Here is a 17,451-nt window from a genome sequence, read left to right on the forward strand (position 1 = left end):
CCCTTCGCACCTGACCTCCTCCTACTCATCGATGGTGGCCCTTGCCAACAGGATGCCTGACCTCCTCCCACTTGACAGTCCTTTCCAAAGCGCTCGCTCCCAAAGGCTCGGGAGAGGGGCCTCGAGTGGGAGAAGGTTGGGAAGGAAGGGCGGCCGTCGAGATGAGTGGGAGGAGGTCGAGAAGGAGGACCACCACGAAGTAATAAGGGGTCCAGAAACAGGAGAAGTACCAGGGCTATGATTTCTCTTCCTGGATCTGGGTTGGGGGGCTGGGTTCAAGAAGGCAGCAGGAGGCTTAAAGGGGGCAGCGACCTTGAGGGGTTGTGGGTGCCTCTGATGGGCCCAGGACCCGCATAGGAAGTTCCTCCTCTTGCCTGAAACCAGCCTGCGCAGCTAAAGCTGCTGGGCTTCCCGCATGGTGTGGGCTTCCCCCTGCTGTGGGTAAAATAGCCGCAGGGCCAGATGAGTCTCTTAAGAGGCCATTAATTGGTCACTTAAAGGCCTCAATAGACTCAAGGATGGGCAGGCAGCCCGCATCTTCCCCACCCCCCACCCCCCACCCTACCCGTAACATTCAGACATGTTGGGGGAGGGCAGTAGGTGGTGAACAGGCCACCTATTAGATTTTACATGCCCCCCCCCCCCCGACCCACCACCTTCAAACCACCGGTGGGTGACTGTAAAATTCATATTGTAGCCCATATTGTAGGAGATCAAAACTATTGAGAATAGTAGGAGAAAGGACAAATCATCAAATTAACGGGGAGGCAATGGCGTAGTGGTATTGTCACTGGACTAATAACTCAGAGACCCAGGGTAATGCTCTGGGGACCTGCGTTCAAATCCCACTGTGGCAGATGGTGGAATTTGAGTTCAATAAAAATCTGGAATTAAAAGCCTAATGATGACCATGAAACCATTGTCAATTGTTGTAAAAACCCAGCTGGTTCACTAATGTCCTTTAGGGAAGGAAATCTGCTGCCCTTACCTGTTTGAGCAATGCTGTTGACTCTTAAATGCCCTCTGAACAAGGGCAATTTGGAATGGGCAATAAATGCTGGCCTAGCCAGCGATGCCCACATCCCATGAACAAATAAAAAAAAAGTAATAACCTTGCACACAGGGCAGTCATACAGGAGAGGTCAGGCCTGGACAGCTGAAGGCACAGAGTGAGGAAAATTGGGGATGTACAAGAGGGAAAGACCCATTATTCTAGGTCTCTGCCCCCTTTGCACTTGTAACAGGCGGCGGCAGTAAAATTTAATCTAAATGTAATGGAAGTAATAGCTTGATTCCTCCTGCATCATTACTCTGCAAGTTTATTGGTCCAAAGAGGAACGCTCAGAGCAGGTGGGTGTTGGAGATTGGTGCCAGCTCTCCTGGGTCAAGGAGTCTGCAAGGTGTAAAAGTAAGTTGAAAGTGGTTGTTGGCCAGTCTGAGAAGCAGGGAGGCCTGGAGGTCATTCAGTATCTGCTTTTGCCATATCGAGAAACCAGCACGTATTCATGCTTGTGCTGATCTCTAAGGCGTGCAACACCACACAAACCTCCCTCTGCCGAATCGGGGCATGTAGCCATTCACAGCTGGTGTCCCCAGCCAGATGAAGAACAGGTGATGCGAATGAGCAAACCTGTAAACTCTTGTGGCTGGGTATTATTGAGGTAGACTGCCAACTGAGAGTGAGGTTTGGGAGTGGGGAGAGGAAAATCAGCACCCAAGTGTTTGTAAACAAACAAAAATATCATGCTGAAGACTTTTTGTAAGTTGGCCCCTCGCCAAATACACCTAAGTTGTTATTTACTGGCAAGGGACATAACACGGCAAGTATCTGAAGTCAAACTTAATTCAAAGGAAGGTGGGTTTAAGTTAGAAAGAAAGACTTGCTCTAATATAGTGCCCTTCTCTTGACTAAGTTGATTCAAAGCGTATAGGGACTAGACAGGAAAGTGGAGGTGAGGCCATGATCAGATCAGCCATGATCTTATCAAATATGAACATACCTATGAATTAGGAGGAGGAGTTGGCCACTCGGCCCCTCGAGCCTGTCCCACCGTTCAATAAGATTGTGGCTGATCTGATTGTAACCTCAAGCCCACATTGCTGCCCCCCCGATAACATTTCACACCCTCAAGAATTTATCTAGCTCTGCCTTAAAAATATTCAAAGACTGTGCCTTTTGAGGAAGGGAATTCAAAGACTCACTACTCTCTGAGAGAAAAGATTGCTCCTCATCTCTGTCTGAAATGAGCGACCCCTTATTTTTAAACAGTGACTCCTAGTTCTAGATTCTCCCACAAGAGGAAACATCCTCTCCACAGCCACCCTGTCAAGACCCCTCAGGACCTTAAAGGTTTCCATCAAGTCGCCTCTTATTCTTCTAAACTCCAATGGATACAAGCCTAACCTGTTCAGCCTTTCTTCATAGGACAGTCTGCCCATTCTTGGTATTAGCCTAGTAAACCTCTGAACTGCTTCTAACACATTTACATCCTTCCTTAAGTAAGGAGACCATTACTGTACACAATACTCCTGATGTGGTCTGAAAAGTGCCCAGTACAACTGAAGCATTATCTCCCTAATTTTGTATTCAATTCCCCTCACAATAAATGATAACACTCTATTAGCTTTCCTAATTACCTGCTGTACTTGCGTACTAGGCCTTCATGATTCATGCACTAGGACATCCAGATCCCTCTGAATCTCAGTGCTCTGCAATCTCTCACCATTTAGATAATATGCTTCTTTTTTATTCTTCCTGCCAAAATGAACAATTTCACATTTGCCCACATTATACTCCATTTGCCAGATCTTTGCCCACTCACTTAACCTATCTATGTCCCTTTGTAGCCTCCTTATGTCCTCTTCACAAATTACTTTCCTACATATCTTTGTGTTGTCAGCAAATTTGGCAACCATTCCTTTAGTCCCTTCATCCAAGTCATCTACATAAATTGTAAAAAGTTGAGGCTCCAGCACTGATCCCTGTAGCACACCACTCATCACATCCTGCCAACCTGAAAAAGACGCATTTATGCCAACTCTCTGCTTCCTGTTAGCTGGCCAATCTTTTATCCATGCCAATATGTTACCCCCTACACCATGAGCTATTATTTTCTGATAAATGGCGGAATAGGCTCGAGGTGCCGAATGGCCTACTCCTGCTCCTAATTCATATGTTTGTATGTTCATGATCTCAGGATGACCCATAGTACCTTACAGCCAATGAAGTACTTTCTAAAAAATGTATTCTTTCATGGCATGTGGACATCGCTGGCTAGGCAGTTGTCGTCCATCCTTAATTACCCTTGAGAAGATGGTGGTGAGCCGCCTTCTCAAACTGCTGTAGTCCCTGTGGTTTAGCTACACCCACAGTGCTGTTATACTTCTGAACAGTCACTGTTGTATCATAAAGAAACTCAGCAGCCAATTTGGGCCTAAATAGCAATGTTACAAAGAAAAGATAATCTATCTCAGTGATGTTGGTTGATGAACAGTGTTGTAGGTTGGCCGAGTTGTACTATTAATGGTAGAGTCGATCTGCAGACACTTTTTGGGTGGAAACATTAAGTTTATTTACAATATACTCACCAGCAACTACATGTGTGCTTTCAACTCCAACTCTAACTCTACACTGACTCCGCAGGTAGCCCGCGCTACTCTCCTATTGGTTACTACAGATCATGTGATCTTGCCTAACAAGTATTATTCTTCAAGGTACATTACACACTAAATAAAACCACAATTACTATATTCCTCCCCCTTTAACTTGGCTATACGTATTATATTTACAAGTACATATTTTTCACAACAATATAATATTTATAATGGGTAAGGAATTTACAATTTCAGTCTTTCAGGTGGTTTCCTGGTACATGTGGAATGTCGCAGCTCCACAACTTCAGAATCTTTGTCAGGAACCTCCTTTTCCAGAGTTGCCTGAACATCAGGTGCTTCGGTGGGCACGTGCCGTTCTATATCCTCAACTCTTACAGGAACATCAGACATGTCAGTCCTGGGTTGAGTATCCTCAATAGGAAACACAGACCCAGTCATGATCACTGGTGGAACCAAATCTTGATGCTTTGTCTTTCTCCTCCTTAAATGGTCCACATGTTTACGGATGATCCAGCCTCCCACCTCCATGTGGTAAAATAAAGATCCAGTCACTGCACTTATTTCACCCGGTAACCACTTTGGTCCTTCCCCGAAGTTTTTCACGTATACCTGCTCTCCCATGGTAAATCCCCTCTCGTGACTATGCCAGTTGTGTCTAGTTTTCTGGCTTCCCTGACTCCTTTCCACCTTCCCCTCCAAACTCGGCATTATTAAGCTCAATCTCGCCCTGAGACGGCATTTTAACAGTAACTCCACAGGTGTGACACCTGCTGCTGTGTGAGGGGTAGTCCTGTAATGAAAAAGAAAGTGTGCTAGCTTGGTTGATAAGGAATCGCCAGTTAGCTTTTTCATGCCTGCTTTGAACATTTGAACTGCCCTTTCGGCCAGTCTATTTGAGGAAGGGTGATACAGTGTGGTTTTCACACGAGTGATACTGTTGAAGCTGATAAACCTTTGAAACACAACACTCGTAATTGCCGGTCGTTATCAAAAAAGACTACTTCTGGTAGTTCGTGAATGACAAAACTCTGATGTAGTTTCTCAATTGTAGCACCTGACATTGTGACTTCACCTCATATATGTCCAACTATTTTGAATGGGCATCGATAATGAGCAGAAACATTGTTCCCAGGAAAGGCCCAATGTAGTTAATGTGTAACTGCACCCAGGGTCTACCTGGCCATTCCCATGGGTGTAATGGTGCTGTGGCTGGCCACTTTTGCAGTTGCTGACAGTGCTTTACTAAACTCTCTATTTCACCATCCATCCCAGGCCACCATAGATAAGCTGCGTACTATGGTCTTCATTCGGGAAATTCCTAGATGGGTACTGTGTAGTTCAATTAAAAGTGGCTCCCTTCCCTTTGGAGGAACTATCACTCATGCTCCCCACAATAAGATGCCATCCTGGCTGGCTATTTCATGTCTTCTGTTGAAATGCGGTTTCATTCATTTCGTCAGATACTGGCTCCTGTGACCAACCATGTAGCGCTTGCTCTCATACCGGAAATAGGGCTGGGTCCTGACTTGTCCAGTCTCTGACGTGTCGAGCACTTACTGGCGAGGGATCTAACAAATTTAACAGTGAAACAAGTTCCTGTGGAACTGAGACGTGCTCATCATTTTCTCGCAAAGGCAAATGACTAAGGACATCGGCGTTTGCGATTTGATTGCCAGGTCTATGTACGAAAGTGTATTCGTATGCTGCCAGAATTAAAACCCATCGTTGTATTCTTGCTGAGGCTATGGGTAGTATGGCCCTGTCCTCACTAAACAATCCTAGCAATAGTTTGTAAATGATTGTAAAATAGCGGTTGTGTACTTACTGGTGAAGTTTCTTGACACCAAAAATGATGGACAGGCCTTCTTTTTCTACCTGCGAGTATCTCTTTTCCTCTGTGGTTAGCATTCTTGATACGTAACCTATTGACTGTACTGTGCAGTCATCCATCTGATGAGAGAGCCCTGCTCCCACTTCGTAAGGAGATGCATCACTTATCAGCACCAATTCTTTCATCTGATCATATTGCAGTAATAGATTGGATGAGTGCAACATTGTTTCACCTTTATGAAAGCTTCTTTCTGGGGCACCTCCCAAGACCAACGTTGATTCTTTTTGAGTAGAGAATGCAGGGGGGCCAGCATTGTAGACAAATTGGGTAAGAACCACCCATAATAGTTGATCATTCCTAGGAATGCTTTGAGCTCTTAGGTGCTCTTTGGCGCAGGTGCCTCTCTTATGGCTCTCACTTTCTCCTCAACCAGGTGCAAGTCCTGTTCGTATTTTTGTATCTTCTTTCTACGTGCTGCCTTCTTTCGAGCACAGACTTTAATCTCGGTCTTCTCCTTGACTTCCCTACTGGCCAGACTTCTCTCAGATGCAAGCTCAACTTGGAGCTCAGAGGCTGATTCTCCCAAAATTTCACTACCTGTCTGCTTCTTGGACAATGTTGCAATTGTTGCTTCCAAAGCTTTTTTGGCTTCATTTAGCTGATTCTTCAGCTCTTTGCTAGACAGCTAGCTTCATCGAGCTGGCACTGCCTTGGAGTTTATCCAAACTCATGTCTCCTGGCTGTATCCAGCTATACATGAATCCCAGGGCTTTTTATGAGCCCTCTCCGATTACCAGGGCTTCCCCCGATAGGTGTTTCTTCTGCTGTGCTCCCATTCTACTGTTTGAGACGGCCTTCATTTCTTCGTGTTGCTGAATGGTTATGCATTCCTTTTGCATTTGATCTTGAAGGACAATCAACTGTTCTTTCAACTGTTTAATTTCTTGTTGCCCTCTGTCTGGCGTCTCCTGTTGCCCTTGGCGGAGTTGCCCTCTCTTTGGGGTGTCTTTTTCCCTTCGGCAGAGTTGCCCTCTCTTTAGGTCTCTTGTTCTCTTTGGAAGAGTTGCCCTCTCTCTAGGGTATCCTGTTGCCTTCGACAGAGTTACCCTCTCTTTGGGGTCTCTTGTTCCCTTCAGCAGAATTGCCCTCTCTCTGGGGTCTCTTGTTCCCTTCAGCAGAATTGCCCTCTCTCTGGGGTCTCTTGTTCCCTTCAGCAGAGTTGCCCGCTCTCTGGTATCACTTCTAATTTTCTGTTCATCGCTATTTTTCTTGTATTTACCACTTTAAATGTATTGCTGCTTAAAAAGCAGTCACCATTTTCTTTCCTCGGGCTTTCTCTGCAGCTGTCGACTTTGCTATGCTGTGTTTCTTGTGGTTTTCAGCAACTACATGTGTGCTTTCAACACCAATTCCATCTCAGCACTGACTGTGGAGGTAGCCCGCGCTACCTGGCTACTACAGATCATGTGATCCTTAACAAGTATTATTCATAGATGTAAACTACATGCTAAATAAAACCATAATTACTACACGTGTATATTGGTACAAACCTTTGTGAGTATTAATTTTGACAGATTCCTGGGAGGCATTATCCAATTCTGGTTGTTGATAAGCATGCCTCATGTCAAGCTCTGTGGGCATTGTCCCTCTTGCCAGCTTGGCATACAGGTCTTCGATTTTTGGAATGGGGTGCCTGTCTAACTTAGCTACTTTATTAACTGTCAGTTTGTAGTCTCCACAAATTCGGACGCTTTGGTTGGGTTTAAGGACGGGGACTTTGGGAGCTGCCCCTTCTGAGAACTGAACAGGTTGTATAACGCCCTGTTTCTCTAGTCTGTTCAGTTCAATGTCGACTTTTTTGTGCAGGGCAAATCACACAGGTCTCGCCTTCATGAAGCGAGGGGTTGCTTCCGGATCCACATGAATCTTGGCCTGCAGACCCTGGATTTTCCCCAGTTCGTCCTTAAAGATGGTGGCGTACTTACTAAGTACCACTTGCTCTCAACTGGAACATTTCAGACCACTCTAATTTAATCTCCTGAGACCAATTTCGCCCCGGGAGGCTTGGCCCTTCCACTGCTACCACCACCAAGGGTAGCTTTGCCGATTGGCTTCCATAATGGACAGTTATTCTGCTTATGCCTTTCACTTGAATGTCTTCACCCATATATGTTTTTAGCTTGGCAGCTGTTTCTTCTAAACTTACTTAATGTTCACCATTATTCAGATATCTGAAGGTATGTTCCCCAATTACTGTAGTGGAAGCTCCCGTGTTCACTTCCTTTCTAACAGATTTGCCATTTACTTTCACTATGACAAATATTGGTTCTGTCTTTCCAACTTTCAGCTTAAACAACGAGTAAATGTCTGATAAAAACAAAAAACTACTGCGGATGCTGGAAATCCAAAACAAAAACAGAATTACCTGGAACAACTCAGCAGGTCTGGCAGCATCGGCGGAGAAGAAAAGAGTTGACGTTTCGAGTCCTCATGACCCTTCAGCAGAACTGAGTTCTGCTGAAGGGTCATGAGGACTCGAAACGTCAACTCTTTTCTTTTCCACCGATGCTGCCAGACCTGCTGAGTTTTTCCAGGTAATTCTGTTTTTGGTGTGGAGTAAATGTCTGAATTTGTTGTTTCAGGCTCTTCTACATTGTAGATTTCATTGGGCTTCTTCTCTTGTTTACAAGCCTGCTTGAATCTTTCCTTGTATTGTCCCATTTTATATCCATCTCTGTGACAATAGTAGCATTCGATTTTTTTTAAACTGCCAATCATTAAAAAACTGCTTGTTTTCACCCCTATTAAAATTATTCTTCGATTTCGCTGCTAAGCTATTTTGCTTTATTCTTCGGGGCTGTTTCCCTCTTCTCGGCAGAGTCTCGCTTTTTCGCTCCACCTTCAGCTGAGGTTTCTCACTTGATGTGGAGGACAGCGCCATTTTGCGCACCCTGTATTGCTTTTGAATCTCTTACTGTGCTTTCCATGGCCAGCGCTATCTCCAGCGCCTTCTTGAAATCCAAATTCACTTCGGACAATAATCTTTTCTGAATATCGTCCTCGTTCACACCGCACACTAAACGATCTCTGAGCATGTCGTTCAGAGTTGTACTGATCCCACAATGTTCCATTAGCTGCTTCAAATTTGCCACATAGCATGCAATTGTCTCACCTGGGGCTTTATTTTGCGAATTAAACCTGAACCTCTGCATCATGACTGAGGGCTTTGGTTGAAAGTGACCCTTCATGAGGTCTACCAATTCATCGAAATTCTTCGAATCTGGGGCACTGGGTGCCGTCAAACTTCGAATCAGGCTGTAGGTTTTGCTCCCACAAGTACTCAAGAGAATTACTCACCTCTTTTCCTCTGTAACCTTGTTCGCTTGAAGAAAGAACATGAGGCATTCTATGTAATGTGACCAATCGTCTGTGGCTTGTTCAAAAGGATCAATTCTCCCAAATTGTGGCATTTTGAGGGGGGATAACTTCTTCAATTCTAATGGAACTTGCTACTTACAATCACTGGGTGAGATACAATGCCGATTTCTTTTTAACTTGATTTCTTTTGTTCGATCCTGTTTTATCCTCATCACCAATTTGTTGTAGGGTGGCTGAGTTGTACTATTAGTGATAGAGTTGATCTGCAGACACTTCTTGGGTGGAAACATTAAGTTTATTTATAATATACTCAGCAGAAACTACACCTGTGTTTTCAACTCCAACTCTAACTCTACACTGACTCCGCAGGTAGCCCGCGCTACTCTCCTGTTGGTTACTACAGATCATGTGATCTTACCTAACAAGTATTATTCTTCAAGGTAAATTACACACTAAATAAAACCATAATTACTACAAATAGATATTGGCCAGGCATAGGATCTTTTATGTCCACCTGAAAGAGAAGCAATCATCTGAAAGACAACACCTCCAACAGGGCAGCACTCCCTCAGTAAACTAGATTTTGTGCACAAATCTCAGGAATGCAACTTGAACCCCCAACCTTTTGACTCAGAGGCAAATGTGTTACCAACTGACCCACAGCTGACACAATGACAGCACTGTATTTGCCTCTGACACCTTCATCATTTTCTTCCTCTTGACGATGGCTCTTTTCTTTTCTTCCAGGGCTCCATTGATCAGTTTGCATTGGATGCGGTCAGAATGGCAGCGGCAAGTCCGCCATGGTATCACTTGGACATCAGTCGAGCCCAAGCTGAGGAGCTGCTAGCCAATGCCGGAATGGATGGCAGTTTCCTTGTGAGGGGCAGTGAGTCAGTGGCAGGAGCGTATGCACTTTGTCTGCTGTAAGTATTTATGAATGAGTATATTCACGGAAGGACTAAGGAAACTTTCAAATCAAATATTCTGATACCTTTGCATCCAATTCAAGGTTTCTGGTTGCTATTAGCAGAAACAGAAAACATTCAGAATTGTGGTGAGAGTGGACCTTATCAATTCTGATAAATTGTTTTTGTTCTGATACAGACAGGAGAGAGACAAGCAAACAATACTTCTTTCCCCTCACCAACTGTCTGTTAGCAGAAGGTGTTTTGAGTTATTTTTAAAGTGTGCTGTGGCATGTTTTCCCAAACCCTCCATTTGTGTGATCCAGTTCACTAATAACTCACAGCAAACTCATGTAATGATTAAGTCAGAAGGTTAGGTTATTTCATATTCAAAATGGGGAGGAGTGTTCTCAACTGTTCACTCCACTGCACACACACACTAAGTAAGGGGTTGGTGTTGCCGGGGGAGGGGGTGGTGGTGGGCGGTGAATAGAAAAAGCAGAGTTTTATAACTCTGGACAATAGCAATACAAGATTCACAGAAACGAATATTAGTTCACATGATTTCCAGAGTCCGAGAAGACAAAGCCCAGAGGGTGTTTCCTTTGCACTGGTGTTCAGTCCCAGTGAGTTTCTGGTTGGAGGCGACAACATGAAAATGCTTGAAATGAATAGCACTGCTGCACATTGGACTTTCTGCACTTAGACTGTTTGGCAGACATTGATCAGTGACTTTTAAAATCAAACAGGCTTCGAGGAGTTGAGAGATGGTAACTGGCTACTTGCTCAGCTGAGCTGCTAGAATCTTTTCCAGTTGGTATTAAAGCAACAGTCTGAGGATTTCTCGGTTCTCAAAGGCATATAGAGATTTAAAAATGGTCACTTGAGTCACGTGACTTTCTTTCTCCACAGTTACTTAAAAAGGCATGTTTATCCAGTGTCTGGAACTGGCTTTGATTTCAGGACTGATAATGTCCCAGTCATTAGCTATTTGAAGAGTTACCATCCATATTGAGGGTCTAGTGTCGGAAAGCCATTGTCTAGGCAGCCCCTCTGACTTCACTTGAAGGGTAAGCTTATCAGATGCAAATGATGTCCCTTTGTCCCCTCAGTGGTCTCCTTTTGAAATGGACCTGGATAGTCGCAGGTGTGAGATGAGTCCATTAGCAGCACTGCAGGCAGAACGAGTTTTGATCTGTTAGTCCCCTGGTTTCATGATTACAAGGGGTCTGTACAATGAGGTGTGAACTTCCTCAAGCTGAGAGAGGATTTTTTTTTGTTCTTGTAACTGCTGTTGGTAGTTTCCAGAACAAAGGTCATGTGACTTGTAGCAGCCATCATTTTTGGTTCAGCAGAAAATCCAGTTTTAAAAAATAGCAATAAGAATAAAGTTCTGAACATATAGTGTTGGATTTCTTTTCATGTCGTAGGGACCCGACAGTTGTCTTTAATTTGTCTTTAAATATGAGGATAATAAAAGTAAATAGCAAATGCAGGAGGAATCTTTGACTGAAAGGATGGTGAGATGGTAGGAACAGATTATCAGGGTGGGCAATAGAACAGGGTATTTATGGTTTTCAAGAAGGAACTAAACACATTTTCCCAGTAAATGGGTTATTAGAAAAACTTCAGGGGGATATTTTGGATAGGTGGGTGAGAAGGCTCAAAAGGTTCATGCCTGAAACTGTTACTCAGTAACAATGTAAAAACTAGAGGTGAGAAAGCTGATTGGAGACTTGATAGAAGGCTTTCAAGACTTTGAAGGGCTGTGAAGATGAGTCATGCCAGACTGACTCTATTTTTCAGCAAAATAACAAAAGAGAGCAAAATTAAAATCATCATAAAAGGAATTTAAATGAAGATTAATAGATGTCTTTACACGGAGGGTGGTTAGAATCTTGATTCAATGAGCTTTTAAAAAATTTGTTTATGGAATGTGAGCACCTCTAGTAAGACCATAATTTGTTGCCCATCATTAATTGTCCTTTATAAAGTTATACTGAGCTGTCTTCTTGAACCACTGCAGTCCAGGTGATGTAGGCACAGTACTGAAAAAAACTATTGATTTCAGATTCAAATATTCTCTTAAACTGAGCACCCACAGCTCTCTGGAGTGGAGGATTCCAAAAAGGAATTCTTTACTTAGGAGAGATATAGTCTGTACAAGTTCTCTCTTCCATGGGAGAACCTGTGAGCTACCACTTCCACTTTCCAGGACCTACTGGTACCTTTCCCATGGTGGTCTTGGGAAGCAGGGAATCTCAGCTTGGCAAGCTGCCTTCCCCAACTGCCATTTTCACATGTGGAAAAGGATAAACCAGCAGCAGTTCTGGGAGGGAAAGAGAAATAGTGGTTGGGCGGTGAGGCAGCAGTAGGCCTCAACACAACAATTTCCTTCAATCTTCATTGCTATTCTGCCTAATTTTGGGGATGGATGGAAAAGGAGAATCGCAGCCATTGTGTACAAGCTGTGCACTGTCTGGCACATGTGGATGACTAGTTGTTGACTCCCGTGACATTTAGTTAATTGGAATATTTGGTTGCCTTGAAGATCCAGCAAACTTTCTGTCAATATTTATGCTTAAATGTCTGAATGCATCAGCAGAATTTCAATTGCGCCAGGTCTGAACTCAATCAGCTGTGTCCATTAAACCAATAAATTCTAATTATTGTGAAGTGCAGTGTGTAATTTAAACAAAAAATTATATATATCTTTGATGCAAGATTTCTGTTGAGTTTCATTTGATGTATGTTTGTGTGCATTTCATTAATGCTGTCACTGTGAATTTGAAGTGTTATTCTTTAACTCATAAACTGCCAAAAGCAAGGCAAAGTTTTCACAGGCAAGCCACTTTGCAATGCTGAAAGAACACTATTATTGTAATAAAGGTGCTCAAAATGTTTTTTTCTGTATTATCCCTGAAATGCAAAGAAACACTCAAAACATCATTGTCACCATCAAAGTGTGAATACTTTGCTTCTTTCACCCTGTCTGCCCTCCGCTAGTCCTCTTCCTTATCACCCGCTGCCCCTCCTCTATATTTGGTAGCATCTCCTTCAGCCAGCTTGCCCCTAACCTTCTAAACTATTGGCCTGAATACCTCCAACTTGTCACTTCCCTTTTAACTTGCAATGTTTTGTCTTCATGATTTTGAATCCCATGCCTCTAGAATTCTAAAAAATGAATTCATGAGATATGGGTATTGCTGTCAAAGCATTTATTTCCATCCCTAATTGCACTTGCAAAAGTGATGGTGAGCCACATTCTTGACAATTGAATGGCTTGCTATGCCATCTCAGGGGACAGTTAAGAGTCCTGGAGTCGCATATAGGCCAGACCAAGTAAGGGCAGCACATGGACTGCAGCGGTTCAGGAAGGCAACTCAGCACCACCTTCTCAAGGGCAATTAGGGATGGGCAATAAATGCTGCCCTAGCCGGCGAAGCCCACATCCCATGAAAGAATTAGAAAAAACTCCTTCCTTAAAAGGCAGTAGTGAAGCAGATAGGTTTTTACAAAAATCAAGTCATCAGGTCAGAGTCACTGTTACTGATACTGGGGCCAGAATTTTCCAGTCAGCGATTTGTGAGTGGGTCCCGCTCGCCGACGGGAAAATGACGCGGGATGAGGTTGGGAGGAACCCCCGACGTCATCCCGCCCCATTTAAATATTCAGGAAGGCGAGCGGACAGCGAAATCAGCTGTCCGCCCACCGACCTGTCAATAGCCAATTGAGGCCATTGACAGGATAATTAAGGTAATTAAAGGCCCTGCCCGTCCAACCTTAAGGTTGGCGGGCAGGCCAGGAGCCCCAGCGAGCTTCTGAAAAAACATGAAACCTCATCCACTGGCGGGATGAGGTTTCATATCTGTTTAAAAAGTCTTTAATAAAGTTTATGTAATATTTATTAACATGTCCCATCTCGTGTGTCATTGTCACATGAGGGGGACATGTTAATAATTTTTTTATTTTTCTATTTTTTAAGTCACTAATCTCCCTGAGAGCACTTAGTCTCAGGGAGCAGAGCGCACTTTGACAATTGGAGAGTCCCTCCTCCTCCCCCGCACAGGAAGCGCATAGCACTTCCTGTCGGGCAGCCCGCTGGGCGGGCCTTAATTGGCCCGCCCACTTAAAATGGCGGTGGGGCCCGTTTTGACCGTGGAGTTCGGCTGCCCGCCCGCCACCGAGCCTGTGGGGCCTGCACGCCCATCGAGGGAAAAATTCTGCCCTAGCTTTTTAATCCAGATTTATTTAACTAATTGAATTTAAATTCCTCAGCTGCTGTGGTGGGATTTAAAGTCATGTCTCCAATCATTGGTCCAGGTTTCTAGCTTCCTAGTCCCAGAGCATAACTACTTTGCTACCATGAATGTTTTGAGATACAAACTTAAGATACTTTTGCCATTGCAATGACATTATCAACTTGCACTGATGTCTATACGAGTCTGCATCTGCCCAGGCTGCTTTGTCTAGGTTCTCCTGCAGTCCTTCAAAATCCTCATCATAATTTATCATTTAATCCCACTGACCATTAGCAGCAATTTTGATATTCTCCTTCAATTCCTAAGTCCAGAACCTTTGTGTATCAAAGATATACGCATCTTGCCAGAAATAAATCGATCCCAAGCCAGATGCACCAAACTAGATGCAAACCCTTTACTTAATAGTTGATTTATTTACAGAATTCAGCGTTACATAAGTCTGTTTCCTACCTACTAGCCCAGTGTCTCAGCAGTCTCCCTTTATACTCTTTGGTTGAAACAAATTAACCAGAGGAAATACTAATTAACAAATTAAATTAAAGTGATAGCCCCTTAAAGGGGCTGTAGTATAAGGACAAAACATTAAAGGAAATTTATGAAGCTAAATCAAAATGACCTAGTGTGGGCTGATGATGCACTCCAGCCCCGCTGTACTCACCAGTCACGGAAGGCCTCAAGTGTACCAGTAGACACCACATGCTTCCTCTCCAGGGACACCCAGGTGCGATTGTAGCTGCAGAAGTCTCCCTTTACAGGTGCCCTAAGTACTTAATTAAACAATGCCCCTTCAACTGTGTATCTTAACAATATAACTAACATGGCTGCATTTGCTGCCAGTGTAGTGCATGCACAGTTGTACTGTTCTATTCTGTGACGTCATTGCCAGCAATGGAGATCAGAATAAAAATCAAAAAGGAGCAAAACCGACTTTCCAAAATAAAAAACAATGCACGCGGCTTAACAGGAATAAGTCTCCAAAAGTAAAACTTGACGTAGAAAGTTAAATGTGAGCCATCAACCTGGCTCATGTACCACTTTCGCCTCGATCTCCTACTCAGTTCAATGCAACAGGCTTGTCACAACAGTTATATACACAGCCCATGTTATTCAGGGTTTTTTAAAAAAACACTTTGCTTATGTAACTGGGAAGGAAAAACAATCTGATTGCTTTACTATTCTCCACCCCTCTATCACAGAAGTTCTTTATTAAAGATGGGTTTTGCTATCACTGTGCCTCTGGCCAATGACCTCATTGATTTTCTGTACCTGTTTGGACAGATGTGCATGCACAGATGGGTAATGGTGGCCATCTTGCCTGGCCATCTTGCATTGGCAGGAGACATGGGGGGTTAACATACCACTAACAGCCAGCACAGCTCCATGTGGAATACCACTCGCTACATCTTTCCAGCCTGACAAAATATCTTAAAACCCCAGCTCTTGTCTTTCTGCCCCTCCCTTCAACAATCTTTCTATTCATGTGGTTGCACTCCCTCTAGTTTAACATGCCATCTTCTACAGGTCTCTGTTGTGGTACTTTATCAGATTATTTTTCAAGGCCCATTTAAACCACACCCATTGCATTTCTGGTAATCTATCCCCTGTGTTACTTCTTCAGGGGATTTTCTAAGGTTGATCCAGAATGACTTGCCTTTTAGAAACCCATATTAGCTAGTCCCAATTAACTGGCGTTTCTGATTTTTTTTTTTTCCACCCCTAGACTGTATCCCTCAGTTGCAGTCTGAGCTGAGATCAGCTATGTGCAATGCAAAGATTGAAACTCAACCATGCAGGCTAGGACTGAGCTTGCCTCAAGGAGCTGTTGAGAACTTCAGCTGAAATCCATTAATTATTTTGTTTGTTCCTCTGAAACAGTACCAGCAATGGCTAGATTGTTAGACACATTTTTGTTTTGCAAACCCATTCAATAAATCAAAGTTTTCTAGTTTCTCAAATTCGCCGTGACCAAGGCAAGGGTTTGTTTTTGGATTCAAAAACTGTAACCGCTGCTGGAAAATTGTGAGTTTGAGTGAGTCCGCTGAGGTATTTTCTTTAGGAAATTGTAAACTGAAAGTCCAGCTGTCTAACCAGAGTAATAGTCATGTCTGCTCTATAGCGGAGATGGTATTGTGACCTAGTTTTAAACACTCTATGGCATTTAACATCGATTCTTTTTTGGGTCTAATACTTCCTGTATATAAGAAAGATTGTCAGCTCTGATAACGCTTTGCATTTCCTCAAACAATTGTGAGTAACGGCTCCCCATTTGTTGATCATTTACTTGTCACCATTTTGAATAATCCATTAACTGGCACATTTTCTTTATTTCCACCCCCACCCCCCGCCAAAGTAAATAATCAATTCAACCTCATCACATCCCAATGAGCTTTATAACCAATGTATTACTTTGGAGTTGCAATCCATGTTGTTGCATGGGCAAACATAGCAGCCAATTTGTGCTTCGTAAGGTTCCATAGAAAGCAAGTGAATAGATGAAACCAAGGCGAGGTAGAAATATTAACCAGTACACTGGGAGAACTCTTTACTGTTCTTGGAACACTGCCTTTGGATCACTTAAATCTGCAGGACAGGGCTTCAGTTTAGCACTTCAACTCAGAGGCAGCATCTCCAACAATTTTCAACATTCCATCTATCTATATATGTAGTCTCTAGGGGTGAAAGTGCTCTAATCTAAGCTGTGTGGATACTTTAGAGTACAAAGCAAATCAAGTGATTGCAAGTGTTTTACTCGCACTTGGATGGAAAGGATGTGGTCATTTTAAAATGTGATGAATGTTGCTTCCACTTAACTGTTTCCACACTGGCTACCCAAGTTGTTATATCTTTGCTCATAGTTTCCATTGCTCATACTATTGGTTAATACCGTCATAAAATTGTTTATTTTGCAATCATTTTAGATATGAATTTTTAAAAAAGTAACAAGAGAAACAAAACCACTCCTTTTCTAGATTAAATATTCACAAAAGATTGAGGTATTTTGTGTCTAAATTGTATTCTTGCAAATGCTTCAGTTCTTCGACCTACAAGTATTTTTTTTTTCTCAACTGACAAGAGCAATGTAAAATTAGAGTGAGATGTATATTTCAAAGCAACTCCCACATTGCGTTTTACAGGCATATCTGGCTTCTCTCCTTGCGTGTATTTTGCAGGGTGCATTTGGTTTAAATTACAATTGAGCTCATTTTCTAAAACCACAATCATATTCTGCTGGAAGAGAATGAACAGTAAATTGTATCAAACTGGTTTGTAACTGGATTAGAAGTATAAGATGAAATCAGTCCCTTGCACGCCTGGTTTCGATTTCAGTTAACCTTTGTAGGTTAACCTCTATTACTTGAATTCTGAGCTGCAGTATAAGAGGGTGGTTTAGTGGGGTCCACTAAACATTGCAGAGTCGCAGCTGACAGGCAGCAGGCCGAAGCTGCATTTTGGACAA

The 17,451-nt window shown here is 43.2% G+C and overlaps 1 protein-coding gene across 1 annotated transcript in view; it reads left to right on the top strand.

Annotated features, from left to right (window-relative positions):
* LOC144683960 (phosphatidylinositol 3,4,5-trisphosphate 5-phosphatase 2A-like) overlaps positions 1-17,451 on the top strand; it is a 140,151-nt gene that overhangs the window by 9,080 nt on the left and 113,620 nt on the right. The window contains exon 2 of the mRNA XM_078547584.1: positions 9,572-9,750. Coding sequence (XP_078403710.1) covers positions 9,608-9,750 — 143 coding nt within the window. The 5' untranslated portion in view covers positions 9,572-9,607. The remainder of the gene's footprint in view (positions 1-9,571; positions 9,751-17,451) is intronic.

The sequence above is a fragment of the Cetorhinus maximus genome, chromosome 8 (assembly GCF_964194155.1).
Source record: "Cetorhinus maximus chromosome 8, sCetMax3.hap1.1, whole genome shotgun sequence".
In the NCBI taxonomy this organism is placed as follows: Eukaryota; Metazoa; Chordata; class Chondrichthyes; order Lamniformes; family Cetorhinidae; genus Cetorhinus; species Cetorhinus maximus.